Source organism: Pleurodeles waltl, chromosome 5 (genome assembly GCF_031143425.1).
Source record: "Pleurodeles waltl isolate 20211129_DDA chromosome 5, aPleWal1.hap1.20221129, whole genome shotgun sequence".
In the NCBI taxonomy this organism is placed as follows: Eukaryota; Metazoa; Chordata; class Amphibia; order Caudata; family Salamandridae; genus Pleurodeles; species Pleurodeles waltl.
In genome coordinates, this window is record NC_090444.1 from 1,428,964,861 (window position 1) to 1,428,984,835 (window position 19,975).

At 41.3% G+C, this 19,975-nt stretch overlaps 1 protein-coding gene across 1 annotated transcript in view; it reads left to right on the plus strand.

Annotated features, from left to right (window-relative positions):
- COL9A1 (collagen type IX alpha 1 chain) overlaps window positions 1-17,236 on the plus strand; it is a 297,653-nt gene extending 280,417 nt beyond the window's left edge. The window contains exons 37-38 of the mRNA XM_069235721.1: window positions 737-814; window positions 16,010-17,236. Of these exons, the coding sequence (XP_069091822.1) occupies window positions 737-814; window positions 16,010-16,206 (275 nt within the window). The 3' untranslated portion in view covers window positions 16,207-17,236. The remainder of the gene's footprint in view (window positions 1-736; window positions 815-16,009) is intronic.
- The last annotated feature ends 2,739 nt before the right edge of the window (window positions 17,237-19,975 follow it).

Here is a 19,975-nt window from a genome sequence, read left to right on the forward strand (position 1 = left end):
CATACTTAGCTGGACTTCATGTACTATATGATAATAATAGAGACATAATCTTTACAGGTTCCAAAGCATGCCGTCCTAAAGTCGGTCAACCAGTAACTAAAAATTCTACAGTTTAACCTGCATGTAAATGATTAAACACTTTTATTGTCCCACCCCTTAAAAGAACAGACCACATGAACTTCTATATTATTCCTTGTTCCTAGCTCCTACTTCTTCTGTCCTCTCATTATCCCGTTCTTTTAACTTGGCAAGCAAAGTATCTTATTTGTTGACTTTTCCAGCTCAATTTTTCTCTTCCAAATTTGAATGCACTCTTGTGACATGCTCTCAGGAACACTTGTTTCACTGTAAAGAACTCTTACACCCACGGGAAATAAAAAAGATATTACAAATCTTAAATAAAATTAAATACAAAAATAAACCTTTGATTGACCAAAGACGAGTGTTCCATAAGCACCATTTGAAGCAGTTTTAGGGTAACTGAGATCTGGATTAATTTCCAAGTGTGCTCAGATTATTTAGGTTCCTTAATAATAATTCAGTTCCATAACAGAGTTACTGGTCTGCGTCTTCTTCCTTTCATTGCTATAGCAGTAATTTGAAACCTTCATTAAGAATCAGAAAAAAACACACTCACTGGCTGTCAGGTTGGTCATTTTACTGCAGATGTAATTGTCGATGAAAGTAAATAAATATACATGGTGGAAGTGCTCTTACCTACTGAATGTTTACACAGGTGAAATGGGTGAAAGAGGCGAAAGAGGATTCCCATCAAGAGGACAAAAAGGACTTCCCGGCCCGCCAGGACCACCAGGTAAATATACAGAAATAAAATATCACTGTTTGTTTGATTTTAATTTACAGAAACGGCACGTGTTAGACAGGAACAGTCTGGCTCCAACATTATGGAATGTTTATCTTTTGCATAAAGCATTCTAAACTGCTTGTTTACATTGTACTTCAGGTGTCTCTATATACCTTTCAAAATTACATCCTTTGACGGGCGGTTGCCTTACTGAATTGAATTGAATAATCCCTTTTTAGTAACTGCTACCTAACTGATGATGTCTTCTAATTTGTTTCTGGTTTTCAGTTGGATAAGATCCTGAATTTGAGACCCAAGTTCAGGTCTGCAATTTTAGATTTTGCAAGAAAGTCACTTTGTACACTATTTAGAGTTTGGTGGGCAGAGTATTCCTTCACAAACTTAGAGGAAGTCCAGACCGCCTTACTACAAGTGCAGCCATCTGCTTGCACCTCTGTTAGGACACATTATCGTTAATTGTTGAGCACGTCATCGGCCTTTGTCAGGATGAAGCACTTCGCAGACACTGGGTTTCAGGTCTATATCAGCACATTGCTATGCTTCATATATATATTTGATTTGCATTTGCATCAACCACAAAAAGCAGGGATCACTTCACTACTTTATTTTACAGCTCAAATTCATGGACAGAAAGTCTAGCTTCGTCTTTACATACGTGCCTTTCTAACCAGTGTATATTCCGATTCTTCCTCATTTTTTGTATTTTCCTCTTCCAAACGGTCCACACTTCCATTGCTTAAAGTGCATCATTGTTGTTCCTTTTTTGGTTCCTGTTAAGGTAGCGTATAATCATACATACAATATCTAATGTGCACATATTTCGCTGAAACTAAAGATATTATTTATCACAAGACATTCCAATTTCACTACACTTTTTTTTACTGCAGAAGCAACAAAACCACGCAAAACTACATTTTAGTAAACGCAATGTCATCTTTTTTATCAGGACCCAACCTTTTAAACAATAGAGAAACAAAATAATTACATCAAGGGAGCTCCAAGCCTTTGGGCCTGCCTTTCTCCTAGCTTACAGCTAATACTGTAAAAGAGTATTAATGCTAAACACAAACACAGGATTCACACTTAACAGTTTATTACAGTGTTTCAGTTTATTGATATCTTGTAACTTACAAATCCCCATTTCCTTGCCTATTCTGCTGCCATGTATCATCCACAGCTACTGCTTTTCATATTTGTTCTTTGTACAGCAAAAAATCTTGTTGCTTTCTTAAAATGACAAAATCTGCAGTATTTTATTATTATATAGAGTCTTTTCGACTTGGCTCTAACAGTTCAAGATTATTTTCAACATTAGATTGTCCTAGTAGGGAGCTCCAACACCACAAGTGGCTTATTTGCATCAAAAACAACTGAAGGCCTAAACAAGGACCATGGGAACAGAAAAGATTCTGGGTTTTATTAAACCCTGGCAGAATGTCAGTTGTCCTTAAATTTAGAGAAAGGCCTTACATGCTTTACCTATGGTGCAAGAAAAAATATTTACCTATTTTCCTTTGATTTTCTTGTGTGAAAGAGACGATGGTGGACACCTCTGTGCTTTCTCGGTTGGCAATCACCCAGGCTTTTGAAATCTGTGTAGACACAGGTTCAATCTCCGGTAGTTCCCGGCAACAGCCCATCATTTTGAAGTTGGAAAAGGGAGCGCTACTGAGCACCTTTCATTGTTACCAGTGACAAGAAACCACTTTGATGATAAACAAGTGGGTTAAATAATGGATTGTTATATGATTATAAAACGCAAAGGATGTCTGAGCTTCCTGGCTAAGTTTAAGTGCGGGAGAAAATTTATAATTTTTCACACAACACAATGCATAAAGGCAACTTGCTGTGCTGCATTGCGTGAAAGGGATAGACCAGAAATACTCGATATTTACAAAGATATGGAGCATTTCGGCTCTCTCCTTGTGCTGGTGCATGTTATGCTGCCTACCACCAAAGCAGGCACCCTTGCACCACAGTGCAATGGTGTCTACATGACAGGCAGGATTTTTTTCCTGCACAAGCAATCTTTAGAGGCATATTTCACGTGCTGCGGAATGCAGCACACGTAGAAAGAGGAAGTATTGAGGAGAACAATTATATTTCTCCTCGTTATGCCTGCTTCAGGAAGGTGTGGCTTTTTGGAGCAATCCCAGGTCTACTAATTTTAGTAAAAGTAGGGATTGTCTCAAAAGCCATGGGTGGATACATGGGGATGCCCAAGCTCCACCCTTGGAACACCTCCCTGAGAAAGCAACTCAATGTAGCGCTATGCAATGCATTACTTTGTATTTACTAAACCATGCAAAGTGGCTTTGCATGGCATGGTAAATCCCGTTAAGAACTTGCGTTGCCTTGCAACGACTTGCCTCACACAAGGACAACCCCTGTCCTTAGTACATCTGTCCCACGATATTTACTAAGCCAGTTCAACTTCACTAAAGTATGACTGCCTCCCCAACACAATCAAAATCCCTAAACTGCAAATCTTCAGCTTGAGAGCACTTAGTTATTATTTCTTCTGTACTGCTAATAGAAACGATGCTGACTGGACATGGAATTGCTTCATACACGCAGCAACACTGCCCTCTTGTGTGTACATGTGTTTATTTTCTGTGAATCCTTAGGCTGTTCATAGCCACTTCAGTAAGTTTTAAAGATGCTGTCTTCAGTGCAGAAACCTGTGTTTTAATAGCTGGTGCAAATATTCAGGGCATCTAGTTTGCACACATCAATGATAACAGCAACACTATGAAAACCTTTTGGGTTTACAACTTTAGCCAGCACTTTGTTGCATTTGTACCTCACATGAGTTTCTATCAGGTGTAGTAAGCAGTACCACCACTGTCCCATGCAAATCAGTTCTGATTCTTACCGGAACTGAATATGTCCCTGGCTCAGTGACTACTTGTCCTATTATTCTCACCCATGTCCGGACATCGGTAACTCTCAACTGTCACATATATCAGTAATTTTTTAGGAGATACGCTTGGATCCTACATTGGGATCTCTGATCACCAGACACAGTCATCATGAATGGTGCCAGAGGCTATCAATGCATGCTTAATGGGACTCAGTGCCCTTTCCTCACGGCTGGACTGCAGACCAAAATCAGCCCTGGCAAAAATGTTCAAACCAACCATGCTCCCTTCTTCCTCATTCCCTTATTGCTCTCATTCTACTTTCCTGTTTTTGAAGACCCCTTCCCATCCTCTGTGTCTGCTGTAATTAAGCAGGGAACCTGTAGAAAAACAAAGGCACCATTAGTGTCCAACTTCCCTAAAAACTGGATACCATAGGCTCTAGTCCACTGGGGAAATTCCCGGTTGAAAAAACAGGCAGTCCAGACCTGCGAGTTAGTATGGATCCCTCTCTGCTGAGATCGCACTGCAGGAGGGCAACACTTGGCAGGTTGTTTTACCGGATGAGGAGACTCAACAGAGTGCCTCCTTGTTGTGGGACAGCAGTGGTCCCTGTTGGTAAAATTATGTGCATTTCCCTGACCCAAGTAGCTGCAGCAACCTGCAGTGCTGGGGCGTAAGCAAGGATGGCAGTTCCGGACACAGGTGTATGCAAGCTTTATCTTAGCATCGTCCCAGTATGCACTGAGCAGCAATGGAAGAGGTAAGTTATGGTCTTTCTTACAGTTATGACGAGCGTCCAGCCAAAGACACATTTGGTGTCTGGCATTTATGCTTTTTACAAACTAAGCACTTTTACTTTTTCTAAGCATTCAGAAAGAAAATCAAGATCTGTTCCCTTTAAGACACTAATTTTTTTGGAGCAGATTTCTAACTTTTGTACGTAGTTCAAAGGAATCCCAGGTGTACTTCATGAAATCCTTGATCATCATTGACTTTCTAGAGCACTCCAAATCACAAAATGTACACCTGCAGAATTTTCAGTAGGCAGATCTTTACTACTGCCGTTGAAAGTAACACGTTTTGATACTATTCCTGGATGGGTGCAAGATGTATGTGATGTATATGAACTCCCCAGACACTTACCAGCTTGTGACTGTTTAACTTCCGCAGGATGACTCAAAATAAATGCCTGCATTCCTATGCGTAATGGTAACCATGCAAATGCAGCAACTCTGCTATATTCCTGGATTTTCTGTGTTAATAAGTGCATCTTACAAACATAACATCCCACAAAGCCTGATTCTATTCATTATGTTGAATTTGCAATCCTGGGGTCTTATGATAAATACGGTGCAATTTTCTTGTTTACACAATGGCACTCCATTCAAAAAGTGCACCCTGTGCAAACAGGGAAAGTGTACCATATTACAAAGAATGCACTGCCCCCCGGGCAGCAGCAAACTTCCACTGCCCTTGGGACAGTGTTTTCAAGCGAAATGCAGAGCAGCTGTTTAAAAGCTGCTCTGCATTACACAGTGCAGGTAGCCATCCACTTGCACATTCAAAGGGGATTAAAATCCTTTTACAGTTGGGTACAGTGAGTAACTGCACCCACCTGCAAGAGGATGTCTGGGGGGATCCATGGGACCCCTTATTTCTCCCTCAGAGGGCTGCCTTTAGAAGTTCCACCAAAAGTGCACCACCTTTTTGTGTCGCACTTCTGTGCGCCTCCTAAAAACATGTTTACCTCTGCACCCATGTCGGTAATACGGCGCAGTCAAAGAGGCAAATGGATTCCCTTATTTGCATGGGTCCACAGCCCTGTGGAAATGAGGAAGCACCCTTTCATGATAGCACTGGAGCTACATGTGCATCAATGTTATCAGTATTACAAAATAAGATGCACAAGTGTCTGCAGGCACCCTTCTGTAATACAATTGTGCCATGGGACACAACATGAGCGTTGCGCCTCCGGGGCACAGTGTATAATATGGCCCCTGATGTGCTTTATCGTTGCATGGATCGAAGTGTGCAAAAACTATGCCAATCAGGCCCAAATGTATTGTTCACCACTCAGCATCCATCCTACTAGAGACACACTACAATCAGTATATGATTCTGTCATACATGCAGTTCTTTGACCGAAACCTCAACACAGGGAACCAACAGCATCAACAAAATATGTCACAAATAATTAAATTAGGGTCATATTTATACTCTTTTTGCGCTGAAATTGTGTCTTTTTTTACACTAATTCTCCACAAACTTAACTCCATATTTATATTTTGACTCTAAACCCGTCTAGCGTCAAAATATTGGAGTTAAAGTCATTTTTTGGATGCGTGAACCTGCCTTGTGTCAAGGAGATGCAAGGTAGGCGTTTGCATCCAAAAAATGACTGTAAGGCCCTAGCGCCTTATTTATCCTCCCATGCCAAAATGGTGCACGGGGGGACAGGTGAGGCAGGTCTAAATAATGGCGCTATGCCTGCTAAGCTCCATTATTTAACGCCTGGGTCAGGGCAAGTGTTAGGGGACCTGTGGACCTATTTCCATGGTCAAACACCATGGAAAGAGCCCACCATGGCAAGAGCCCCTAGGAACACCCCCACCCACAACAGAGGGACAACAGGGGATGGGGGACCCCATCCCAGGTAAGTAAAGGTAAGTATTATTTTTAATTTTGAAAGTGCCATTGGGGGCCCCGAAATGTTCCCCCCCCCACATTGCACTGGGTGCAATGACCACGCCCAAGGGACCCTTGCCCCCTGTGCTGGCCATTGGGGTGGTGGGCATGACTCCTGTCTTTCATAAGATAGGAGTCATGTGGTATGGATGGTTTTGTGGCAGGAAATGGCATTTTTTTGCCTCTAACCAGCCTAACGTTATTTTTTGGTGCCAAACTCCATTCTCCCATACTACACCCCCACCTGGCTAACGTCATTTTCTTTGACGCTAGCTCACTCTTTACACCGGCTTATGGGATTCCATAAATTCGGCGCCCAGCTGGCGCCCTGGAATCATGCAAGCCGGCGCTATATTTTTTGACGCAAAACTGCATTTGCGCAGTTTTGCATCAAAAAGTATAAATCTGGGCCTAGATGTCCCTGTTCATGTATGACCAGAAAAACAAATCATACTGTGAACTAGCCTCAATAATTGGCTCAAAACTGCAAGCAAATGGCTCAACTTTAATTTCCCCCAGATTTCAATAACAACCACCAGATTGATCTCAAAGAGAAAACAGAGATAACCAACCACTCACTCAAAACATTTCAGCAGGATTAAATTTGAGCCCAACTTTACCAAAATCTCTATTTAGCAATAAAAACTAAGGGCCTAGTTATTAGTTTGGTGGACCCACTGCAGGACCACCAAACTCGTGGAGAGACCGCCACCCCCATGATGGTGCCATCTCCCTAAGCATATTACAATGTTCCTGCCAGGCTGACCAGTAGGAACATTGTAATACCAGTTCCTGCCAGACTGACCAATGGTAACAGTGCTACAGTATTTGCCGAGCCCAATATCATAGCACACAGCACCCTTGGAATGCGCACTTTGTGCAAAGCTGCAAACACCATGGAAAGGCTGGCGGTAAGTGCAGTTGTAACCAGCGCCACCCTGGCTGAGTACAGCCACGACCACCATCACCACTTTGGGAACGATGTTCCAGGCAGGGACAACAGTCTTTAGGCAGGTCTGCCCACAAGTGTTGTAATGTGGCAGTCGGAGCGCCACCTGGCAGTCCTACTGTCACCATGACTGCTAGCCTCATAATGAGGCTCTTAGTGTACTGCCCCCTACTTATCAAAAGTTCTGCTTCTCAATCTTCCTTAGTGTTCCCAGGAGTATGTCCTGCTTTCAAAGGCATTTGATGATTCTCAGCTGCAGATCCTTATTTCGAGAACCCCCTGCCTCTCTCTTGCCAACCATCACTAAAATGTGTTCAGTTCTGTAGCCTCACAAATGGAAGTAAAATAGCTGCTTGAATCATGATGTCGGTACACATAATGACATGAGGTTTGTTTAATAATGACTGAGAGAAAAATGCCTTGATACATTTTTGTTTTAGTTGCACAAAATTCCAGAAAAGGGGACCCCAATTCCTCCCACTAAAAGTAATCAAAATTGCTCAAGACCCAATACATATGTGGTGATTTGAGGATGCATTTGTGGACCCTGGTTTACATGCTTGACATTGGTGCTGCAGTATAAATACAATCTCCTCAATACAATGAAAAACTATGTTCTCTACAATTCACAACACAAGTATGAGTAAACAGTAATTCATGCAAGTTTTTTAAAAATTCTTGGAGCTTAATCCCATGTACTAAAGAGCTTGAAAGTCTGGAACTTTGTCCTGAAACCTTTTGGGATCTGATTTTCTTTTTTATAAAAAAGCCACACAAAGAAGCTGTGTCATAAACTTTTTCATGCATGAACAGTATTTTGTTGTCTCGATCTCGAATGGGTGCTCTGTCTACTGTCAGTGCTTGGTCTGAGTTAGCAGGTTACAGCACATACATTCCATCACTAAAGATCTTTGCTCTGATTCACTGATGAACTACTCATGCATGCTACAATGAATGAACAGCAGATTGCCTGATTTAAATGCTCCTGCACAGGATTTCATATATGAAAGTCCAACAATACAAATGCATACAACAATATTTAAAGAACAGTGTCACTCTACAGATTATGTCTTTGCATTTTGCTTCTAAAATAAAAATTCCAACAGTCTATTCTGTGTTGGGCAGATGCACAGCGTTTGTTTCTGGAATACAAGAAAATTGAGAATCTTCATAGCAGTATGAACATGTACAGCATATCTATACTAAATAACTCATTCTTTATCGCAGCTTTGGTGTTCCCACTTGGTTTTCAATATTCAATTAACCCAAAACACTTAGACAGTCTCTCTATATTCTGCATTGCTTCTAATGATGTCAAGTATAGACATGTCGACATCCCACATGGGTCAGGAATTCAGCTATGGGATACAGCACAAACTTGTGATAGACCACTGCATTATTCACATCAAACGTAGGTCTCCCAGTCACCTCGGGGAAACCCCACACAATAGGCAAGGACTGCTATCATACCTACATAACACACAGATTTTCAAAGTACCCAGGGAAAGCACAACACATATTTGAGTAGACTATGGCAATAGTTCTCTCAACTCCCAGCTAGTCGACCCACATGTGGACAACACTTCTAGTAATCCACCCCAATACACCACCAAAGTGAGACCCTAATACACAACATATCCACAAACAAGTAAGGAACGTTTAGAAAAATGCAACATGCACACACTGCACATGTATTACACTGTTTCACAAAAGACACACATATACAGGGAGTGCAGAATTATTAGGCAAATGAGTATTTTGACCACATCATCCTCTTTATGCATGTTGTCTTACTCCAAGCTGTATAGGCTCGAAAGCCTACTACCAATTAAGCATATTAGGTGATGTGCATCTCTGTAATGAGAAGGGGTGTGGTCTAATGACATCAACACCCTATATCAGGTGTGCATAATTATTAGGCAACTTCCTTTCCTTTGGCAAAATGGGTCAAAAGAAGTACTTGACAGGCTCAGAAAAGTCAAAAATAGTGAAATATCTTGCAGAGGGATGCAGCACTCTTAAAATTGCAAAGCTTCTGAAGCATGATCATCGAACAATCAAGCGTTTCATTCAAAATAGTCAACAGGGTCGCAAGAAGCGTGTGGAAAAACCAAGGCGCAAAATAACTGCCCATTAATTGAGAAAAGTCAAGCGTGCAGCTGCCACGATGCCACTTGCCACCAGTTTGGCCATATTTCAGAGCTGCAACATCACTGGAGTGCCCAAAAGCACAAGGTGTGCAATACTCAGAGACATGGCCAAGGTAAGAAAGGCTGAAAGACGACCACCACTGAACAAGACACACAAGCTGAAACGTCAAGACTGGGCCAAGAAATATCTCAAGACTGATTTTTCTAAGGTTTTATGGACTGATGAAATGAGAGTGAGTCTTGATGGGCCAGATGGATGGGCCCGTGGCTGGATTGGTAAAGGACAGAGAGCTCCAGTCCGACTCAGACGCCAGCAAGGTGGAGGTGGAGTACTGGTTTGAGCTGGTATCATCAAAGATGAGCTTGTGGGGCCTTTTCGGGTTGAGGATGGAGTCAAGCTCAACTCCCAGTCCTACTGCCAGTTCCTGGAAGACACCTTCTTCAAGCAGTGGTACAGGAAGAAGTCTGCATCCTTCAAGAAAAACATGATTTTCATGCAGGACAATGCTCCATCACACGCGTCCAAGTACTCCACAGCGTGGCTGGCAAGAAAGGGTATAAAAGAAGGAAATCTAATGACATGGCCTCCTTGTTCAACTGATCTGAACCCCATTGAGAACCTGTGGTCCATCATCAAATGTGAGATTTACAAGGAGGGAAAACAGTACACCTCTCTGAACAGTGTCTGGGAGGCTGTGGTTGCTGCTGCACGCAATGTTGATGGTGAACAGATCAAAACACTGACAGAATCCATGGATGGCAGGCTTTTGAGTGTCCTTGCAAAGAAAGGTGGCTATATTGGTCACTGATTTGTTTTTGTTTTGTTTTTGAATGTCAGAAATGTATATTTGTGAATGTTGAGATGTTATATTGGTTTCACTGGTAATAATAAATAATTGAAATGGGTATATATATTTTTTTGTTAAGTTGCCTAATAATTATGCACAGTAATAGTCACCTGCACACACAGATATCCCCCTAACATAGCTAAAACTAAAAACAAACTAAAAACTACTTCCAAAAATATTCAGCTTTGATATTAATGAGTTTTTTGGGTTCATTGAGAACATGGTTGTTGTTCAATAATAAAATTAATCCTCAAAAATACAACTTGCCTAATAATTCTGCACTCCCTGTATGCACACAATTTCAGTGACAACGTATGACAAATGTAAAGCCACAATAGTTGTGCTCTACTTCACAGCAAATACATCAATATCTAAGCATAATAAGATATGAACAATGAAACACCATTCAGCATCCCTTCTTCCTTCTCTCTTTGTCACTAGAAGGCACCTTAATCAAAGAACTCAGACATCTCAAAGATAAAATTTAAGTCACAGAAAATCTCATCCCAAAAAGACATTAGCCTTATAGGCTTTAAGGAGGGTATTAATCTGGGAGAAACGTAACACTACCAAGTCAATAAATCGACTCTGGTTAGGTTGAAAACACACAGTTCAGAGTGAATCTCTGGTCAACCCATGGTAAGTATGCCACAAGCAGCAGGCAATCTCCACAGAAGTATGTGTTAAAAACAAGTAGCACCACAATTTTAAAGGAAAAAAACAAAAACACTAGAACAATTTAGAAAGAGGAGGAAACCTTTACTGAGCAAAGGGACACCAAGATTATTAAAAGTTATTGAGGTGAACAATATATATGAATGTTTAAAGTTTTAAGGCAAAAAGCAGCAAGTAGAATACATTGAAATCCATGGATGTTGTGTGTGAACACCTACACAACACCAATGGAGACTCCTCCATGGGAAGATGCAGCGATTTGGACTGCATTACATTACTTAAGATTTATGAAGCCATGCAGGGCCACCCAAGGTGGTCTTGCGTGGTTTCATAAATCTCACAGAAGGTTTGCATTGCCCTTGCACCAAGTTGTGTGCAAACTGGTTCATAAATTTGGCCCTTAGTTTCTGAAATGGAAGTTGATATTCCTCCCTGGGGCAAAGTCCTGTGGCCTTCAAGGGTCCTTTGAAGTTCAATACATTTTGGGTGAACTGTTGCTAAAGCCATTGGTTTTGTTGGCAGCAGTTCCAAGTAGGACACACCTGAAGTTCTGAGCCACTGAGATCTCTTCACAGCTTGTACAGACTAGCAACAATGCTCTGGTTTAGGGTTTTAGCTTGGGACATATTCACTTGTTTGGAAGCTAGAATTCTCCAGCAGACCAAGGTTAGATGCTGTAGTGCTGAGCAGGATGAAACTGACACACCTTGGGTGCAAACTCTCTGGGAAAGCCTTACCCCTTCTCCTAGTCATCTTAATGGTAGAGAAAAATAGCTAAGTTCAAACACTTTCAAATTGCTGAGAAACGTTCTCCTGTTCAATTCTGTATCCCCATACTAACCTTTCATGCAACACAGTGCAGGAAGGCAACTTGCAGCTCTGAGTTGCATGAAAGGGAGAGAGCAGAAATGCACAGTATATACTTAGTTATGACTCCCTTCTGCTCTCCAATAGCATTGTTGCAGTGTTGCACTTCAGGCATTCTAGGGCCAATGCAGGAACCATTCTACTGAGGTGCCTTTGTTACAAGGATAATTGTTTTTGTCCTGGAAGAGATACATTCCTGTACAAAACAATCCCTCAATGTATTTTCCTCTTTCAATTTGTATTGCAGGATGTAGTTGGGCATTCCCAGGTTTACAAATCTATGTAAATCCCTCGCAGAATGAAATGCAACTCAATGCAGCAGAAGCCCCTGCATTGCGTTACATTTCTTTACAAAGACATACAAGTTGCACATCGCCCCTTGCAGGGCTTTGCAAATACCTAATAGCATTTTGTGTAATGGCTGAGCCACAAAAGTGGCGCAACCACAACATAAAATGTTAGTAGACTGGCCTACTGCAGGGCCATGTGGTCAGCTGGAAACTCTTGGAGACAGGAGCCCTTCTGCTTCATCGAAGTAGGTAAGCAGGAGGCCAACCAATTGACTCTTTGAGAGCAGTTCCAACATGATTCATATGTTCTTGAGTTCCTAAGTACTGGAGTTATTAAATAAACCCTGTTCTGCCAGCAGGAGTCAGAATTCTTCTTCCACCAGGGCCGCCCTCTTTAGGTGGAATCTTCCCAGGTCCAGGAACTTTCTGAGGAGATGTTGGATGTGTTGCCAGATTTATCCTGTGCACTAACATGTGATTGCAGAACTGGCACCTCTGAGTCCTATTTATTTGCAATCCCCCACATCCTTTTGTAGCAGTTTTGTATTTGCCTTGCTGTAAAAATATACAGGAACCCTTTTTTCAAGGTGGAAGAACCCAGCTGTCACTAGGCAGACCTGTATTCAGCTCCTTAGCCACTCCGTTATTTAGATGAGCTCTTCTCCCTCCCAAAAGGGTCAAAACTGGCTTTGTCCCATACTGTGACTGGAACACAGCTGTTTGTGAGGGCACTGAAAATATCTTGGCAAAGTCCTCCCTGGCATCTCCAAATCAAAAGAAGTAGTTCTAAAGTTCCCTTTGTTCTGCCTACAGTTATCGTCCATTCCAGATAGCTAATTCCTGCTACGTGGTGAGCGGTTGACACCCCTTTATTCTTCCTGTGTTTAGAAACAGGCTATTGTCCTCTCAGCCAAAGTTGTTAACTTTCCCGACTCTGGGTGTTAGATGAGCGGCAGAACTGGTTTTAAGCCAATAATGGGTCTGGTAGCCTATAGTATATTTTCGCAAAGTTTCCTTTCCATGTAAGTTATAGCAAATCTGATTTTACTGCTTTTAAAATTATGTTAAAAATAACTTTGTAATATTTTTCTAGCATTGTGCCAGCAGACATAAGAAATAAATAAAGTACAAACTATGTAGGCCTGTTCAGGGAAAAGTCTAGAAAAACTTACATAGTGAAAGGGCTGTGGATTTAATTTCACTGTGGCAGCACATTAACTCCAACATATAGTCTGACTTATTTTTATATATTTAAATAGCTGTCCCCGTAGGCTTACAAGCGCACCGTAGGAATCGCTTATGAATATATAAAATAGGATTTCCCTACAAGACAAAGGCACTTTTCTTTGCATTTATATAGAAGCTGAGCCAGAGTACAGTTGTTTGTCAGGCAAGCATATATCTTTGTCTTATATGTCTGTGGTGTAAATATGTCCTGCAGTCCATTTCTCTGTTGACACACAATCCAATGAGAAAACAGTGAAAAACAGTACTGTGAAAATGTCCATAACTTGACACAGAAATGATAATGAAATATGTTAGACATGTTAAACATACCATGGATTAGCAATGCTATGCTGCATCCAGTATGCAGACTTGATAAGAAAAAAAAACACTTCATCTCCGTGAGCCTTGGGCCAAGAACAATCATGAAGTTGTCCACTATCACTCCAGCTACTGTCCTGAAGATGCGTGACTGAGGAACATTCCCCCTATGACTGAAGAGCATGTGCACCAGAGGCAACCAACTACATGCACAATTTCAGTGACAGTCTATAACACAGGGAGATCTCAGCTCTGTGGCACACAAACACAAAGTGTGTGCAGTGGTGAGGCAATCGTACACATTACTACTGAGAATCCATGGACATGACTCTCTATCTGCAGTATCATAACAAACGTCACATGTACCATCGCTGCAGTGTGGTGCTCAAGCTAGGATACATATGTGAACCAAGAGGCCCAATCCTGCTCATGTCACAAGGTGAACCATCAAGACAAGGATTCCTTTTTTAAAGATTTCAGGTTGGAAGCACCCTTTCTTGGTTATATTCAAAACTCTTGTTTCTCTACTCTTATTAATATTCAGATCTGTTTTGTTCAAACCTTAGTACTGACTCTTTTTAACACAGCTCTTTTGTATCAAACCTATATCTATGCTGGTGAAAAAAACAACTGCGAATGGGGTTGCTAGATAGCACTTGCAATGTTAAGGCAATTTTGAAGTCTTCAGCAGGTGATACTCCAAATCCATCTCTTCATCATCAGTTTAAGTTTTCCTCATAAACTCCTTGTACACATGGTCAGGTTCATTTGCTGCAGGTTCTGGTATTAGGAAATTGATCTCATATAAAAGATGCCTCGTTGATGGTAAGGATAATTTCTGATTTAGCCGATGCCATCTGTGCTCCATGAAATCTGTACACATAGGCGGTCATTCTGACCGCGGCGGTCGGCGCCCGCCAAGCGGTTCCCGCCGAAAGACCGCACCGCGGTCAAAAGACCGCGGCAGTCATTCCGGCTTTCCCGCTGGGCCGGCGGGCGACCGCCAGAAGACCGCCGGCCGGCCCAGCGGGACAGCCCCTTCAGCAATGACGCCGGCTCGTAATGGAGCAGGCGGAGTTGAAGTGGTGCGACGGGTGCAGTGGCACCCGTCGAGATTTTCACTGTCTGCTAAGCAGACAGTGAAAATCTCTGTGGGGCCCTGTTAGGGGGCCCCATGGCACCCGTTCCCGCCATCCTGGGTCTGGCGGTGGACACCGCCAGAAACAGGCTGGCGGGGAGGGGGTTGGAATCCCCATGGCGGTGCTGCAAGCAGCGCCGCCATGGCGGGTTCCCTGGGCCAGCGGGAAACCGGCGGGAAACCGCCGGCTCCCCTTTTCCGACCGCAGCTTTACCGCCGCGGTCAGAATGGCCCAGGAAGCACCGCCAGCCTGTTGGCGGTGCTTCCGCCGCACTCCGCCATGGCGGTCATGGACCGCCAAGGTCAGAATGACCCCCATAATCTTCACACACAACAATAACATTATTTCAACTTGCCTATGGCAGAAATAACCTTCACTACAGCAGCTTTCGTTTTAGTTGTTTGGATTTTTCATTTTGCAGATGTGCTACAATTAACAGTGCCACACTTCAAATAACTCATGTTAGTAGCATGTAAAATGACATACTCCAAGAGATGTTAATGTCATGAAGAGATCTGAAGTAGGAACATCTTTCTTTGTAGGTACATAGTGGCAGTTTTTTAGTTAATATATGCTTACCGTTAGTGGCTGCCTGTGCTGTTTTCTTTGGTTTTCCCCTAATTAAGTGGATATCAGAAGTGACCACGGTATGCAAAGGAAACGATTGAATGTCGGTCTACATTGAATGACCTGTAGCCTCTTACTCAGTTTGGCATGAACATTCTCTTTTATGATCTTATCTAAGCACCATTATACTTAACACATCTCAAATGCATCACACTGTTGATTCCTGATGAGGATAAATATATTTTTGATTATCGAGCACCTTTGGGAGATATGTGAATTTCAATTAAAGAATTACACGTGAAATGGAACTCCTTTCATAGATGGACATTGCAATGAACTTTTTCCTGGAGTTATGGAAGCAAAGAGTGTTGATGCTGCTGAAATAACATTTGGAAACCCGCTGCTTGTATCTTGAGCCTGTGCTAGGCTAGTTTCATTACCAGTTGTGGGGTTTGTGAATGATTATGGCAAAGGTTCTTATTTGGTTCAAACTAAACAGACGTAGAGAGGTTCTGTGTGATAATAATTGAAAACAATATGGGACAGCAGTGCACTTTGAAGAGTGTTATTGTTTCTTGCCACTTACTTTTTCTGTCTCTTGCAGGTGAACCAGGCAAGCCAAGCTATGGTAGAGAGGGGCGTGATGGTGAACGTGGTCCCCCAGGAGAGGCTGGTCTGCCTGGAGTTCCTGGTGCCCCTGGCCATCCTGGTCAACCTGGATACTGTGACCCTTCGTCCTGTAGCCTGCAGGCGATCGCCTCACCGCTATCTGAAAAAGACTCCAATCAGAAAGGGCCTTGAACAGCCCAGCAGGAAGATCCTGCCTACACATAGCCCTGAAACCAAAGACCAAAACACGGAGATGAAACACACAGAATCAGGCTTCTTTCTGGCAAGCAGACTTTGACATGTTGTGTGTGAAATCTCTTACTCGAGTTGTATCATAAGACAGAAGTTTATAGTTATGGTGCCTTCAAACAACCTATTGAAGACCTCCTATTTTCCAGAATGAACAAAAGAAACCTTGTGAAAAAACATTGTATTTTCCCAACTCTGTCACCTTCCTCTGGTGTTAAGTACACTAGATGTCAGAGGACTGACTTTGAACAGAGAGAAATGTTTACCTCAGTGTAGCTATTGCTTCCAGTGACGTTTATGTGGTTTAAGAATTGGTCAGATAAAAACACAGCTGACTTTATCAACTCACTGACAGTGATTTACCACGTTCATGTACTATACTGTACAATAAAGCTTTGCATCAGATCACTAAGATTTCATTTGTACAGAAAAGGCTTCTGGGCCGCTATTTTAAAATGCAGATCAAAGGTTCCCTGAATGATGCAAATCAAGAATAAAGTGTGATTTCTAGCACACCAAAAATCCATAGGTCAGGCAGAATAGTTCTACATCAACATCTTTCTAGTGTTTTTTTTTCAAGAATTTGCACCAAGTCGCTCGTGTTACTTTTTGTGCCTGTGAAGTAGTTTTAAATTCCAGAATCAAACAGATATTGTAACTGAAATTATTTATTTTAAATTACTTAAATGGATCTCTCTGGTTGTACAAAGGGAAGAAATAAATTGTGTTTCCTAACCTTGGGCATGTTTTTGCGTGACTGGTGCCATAGAAGTCTAAAGGAAGAGTTGAAGTGAGCCTAAGCAATGTCATCCTTGGTATAACTTTCACTTTTCACCTATTTTTCTTTTCTAAAAACAGTGTGCCTTTTCAAATATTTTTCACTCTGCTGTATAAAGTACTTGCTACTTTAAACATTTATAAACTCTTTTCGTTTTTTCTCCCTTCAGAATGAAATAAAAATGTTGTTTTTCAATAGTTTCTCATTTTGCCTTCAGTTTCAAGAACGTTTTAATATAAAAGCATTGCCGTTGAGCATTCTCTGTCACTGTGCAAACTCTTGTCTATTTTTGTTTGCAACGTGACTAGACTTTCGATATAGGCTAACTAGATGAAGGAAAGAAAACACGCTGGCAAGACATCAATTCAAATGTCTTCTACTGTGATGTATTGTATTTCAGACCTAAATACTTTCTCCGATCAAGGCAGAAACAATAATGGCCTGTGAACAACAACCTTATTAGGCTACTGCTGCAGCAGAACGTGATAGTAGAGACACTGGGTCAACGGCGAATCACAGAATGACAGAAATTAGCATAAAATACAAGAAAGAGGCAAAAATGTTTCTGGGAGCCATTACACTGTTAGAACCTAGTTATAAAGTTCATTGTTAATGCTAGCCATTTCAAAAAGTCGGATGGAGGAGGGACTGAAAAGGTAAGAGAAATATGGACAATAGGGGGGCGAAGAGAGGACATAGACAAGAACAGAGTGTACCACAAAGTCGTAATGAAAATATATGGATATTAAAAACATCACAATATACAGCTATAAATTGCTTGTAAACCACACATTCAAAAAATAGCTTAACTAACCTCAATGTATCTGTGGGCGTTTATTCATGCTGCTAAAACACTGATTGCAGAGATAGATGTGGGTAACTCAGATTAAGATCCCCAAAAAACTAAAGCAAAAATGTAGATAATATTTACAAATATCATTAAAGCAGCCGTCTATGTCCATAATATGGCCGAAGAGAAAATTTCATGAATTATATATATAAACCATCATAGCTATTTATGCATCGATTCGATGACGCTTCCCACATTATTGATAGACCTAAAAGGCTCATAGAAAGGTTTGTGTAAATGCGGGAAAATGTTTGCCCACCTTTGATTTTATTGGGTGAAATATGTTCCATGTGTAAAAGAAGCAAATAAATTCAAAGAACCATATGTGCCAAGCCTACTAAAGATAATTCCCACCAGTTGAATATCCGTCTGTAAATACTCTAGTTTGTGAATCCCCCAAAAGTTAGATAATTTCCCCCAAACGAACGAGGAATGCCAGAGGAGTAGATTTGAGGATTTTTTAAAGCAATTCTGATATGAGTATGCTTGTGCACAAGACTAGTCCTTTGGATCAAAGCACAGCATTAAAACCATGCAGAAAATCAATTTATTCAATTGCAGAACGAGCGAACAGCAAGGCAAGCTCAGGAAAAGAAAAGCTCAGAATTGAATCCTGCTTTGGTACGCCTAGACAGAATGAGACCCAGTTGTAATGATTTTGGATTGCAAAGAATGTATTGCAGTCTCAAGACGTGCACTTGTGGTGAGTCACATGATCACATTAGAAAAGTACAATGAACAGACAGATTCATAGATCTTCAAGCAGTAAAAGAACCATTACATTATCGTGCATTAAAGAATTACACAAAGAAGCAAGGAGAGACACAGAATGCAAGAGCAGCAATATAGAACAATCTGCTGAGAATTACCCAGAAATAATTAATTTTGCTCAATCTCGTTCCTCATTCAGTCCTTGATGAACATTGTTAAATTCAAGGAAAAGGCCCTGTTCGCCCAAATGTAATCTAAATTTGTGATTACTTGCATTGCTGCAGAATTAATTATACAATTGCATTTCCTTGTCAACTTTCTCCAAAATTTGTTGATCTAGTTGTTGACTAATATTTTACTGATATATGCTAGGTCATTGTTCTACATCCTGTTTCCAACTTTTCATTTTGTCTTGTTACTATATTAATCATGCAATGGATAAGAAATCCCATAAACCACATTTGTGCTAGTGTGGTTTGTTCATGATCAATGTATTTACCTAATTACAAAATAAATACTAATTAACTTCATAAATGCACAGGTAACATATTTGCTCTATGATTAGTGACTAATTCCCGCTGAGGTCCCCTGTGTAGTCATTAATGTGTTATTTGTTTTAAAGACCGATAAAAGTTCCTAATGAGTCATAGTTGGATGCCACAATTTATTTTGAAAGAAACCCAGGAGGATAGTTTCAAAGGACCTTGCACCTGGTGTTGCATCATTTTTTTTTGATGCACTGGCAGAGCTATGGTCGCTCCATATCTACAAGGTCTGTGTAAAAATAAACTTGTGGGGGAACCAGCTGCATCATACAAATCTTAATGTATGCAGAGTTGGCGTTCTGTTGGAAAAGGTCACTTACAACTGACGCAGTGATATCTACAAGTTTTCCATTGTGTGACGCTTCTTCAAGCTGCATCAAGCAAAGCTTAAAATGTGACAGAATTCCAACACAGCCGTAACCCAGACGTAGGAACTGAAGCAGTGGCTTTGTAGAAGGAATCTGACCATCTGATATCACTTTACACAATGGAATATGTATATTTCACATCCCTACTACTAGTAGTAGGTCTACACATGTGACAATCCTGTTGTAGGACCCCTTGCCCAAGCTGGGACCATTGCATCCATGATATCATCATTCACTGCAGCAAAGCAATGTGATGTTGTGTTCCACTTGTAAGGGGCAGGCTTGTATTGTCACTTCTCCATGGGGGAATGGGTCCCCAAGTCCAGGTCTTCATTCTTCAAAGGGCAACATGTAAGTGCACACTTAAAGTAGGCAATACATGTAATACATGTATTACCACATAGCATTTATTCACATAACACTGTCACTCATTATGTCACACATACTCCACAAGTCTCCA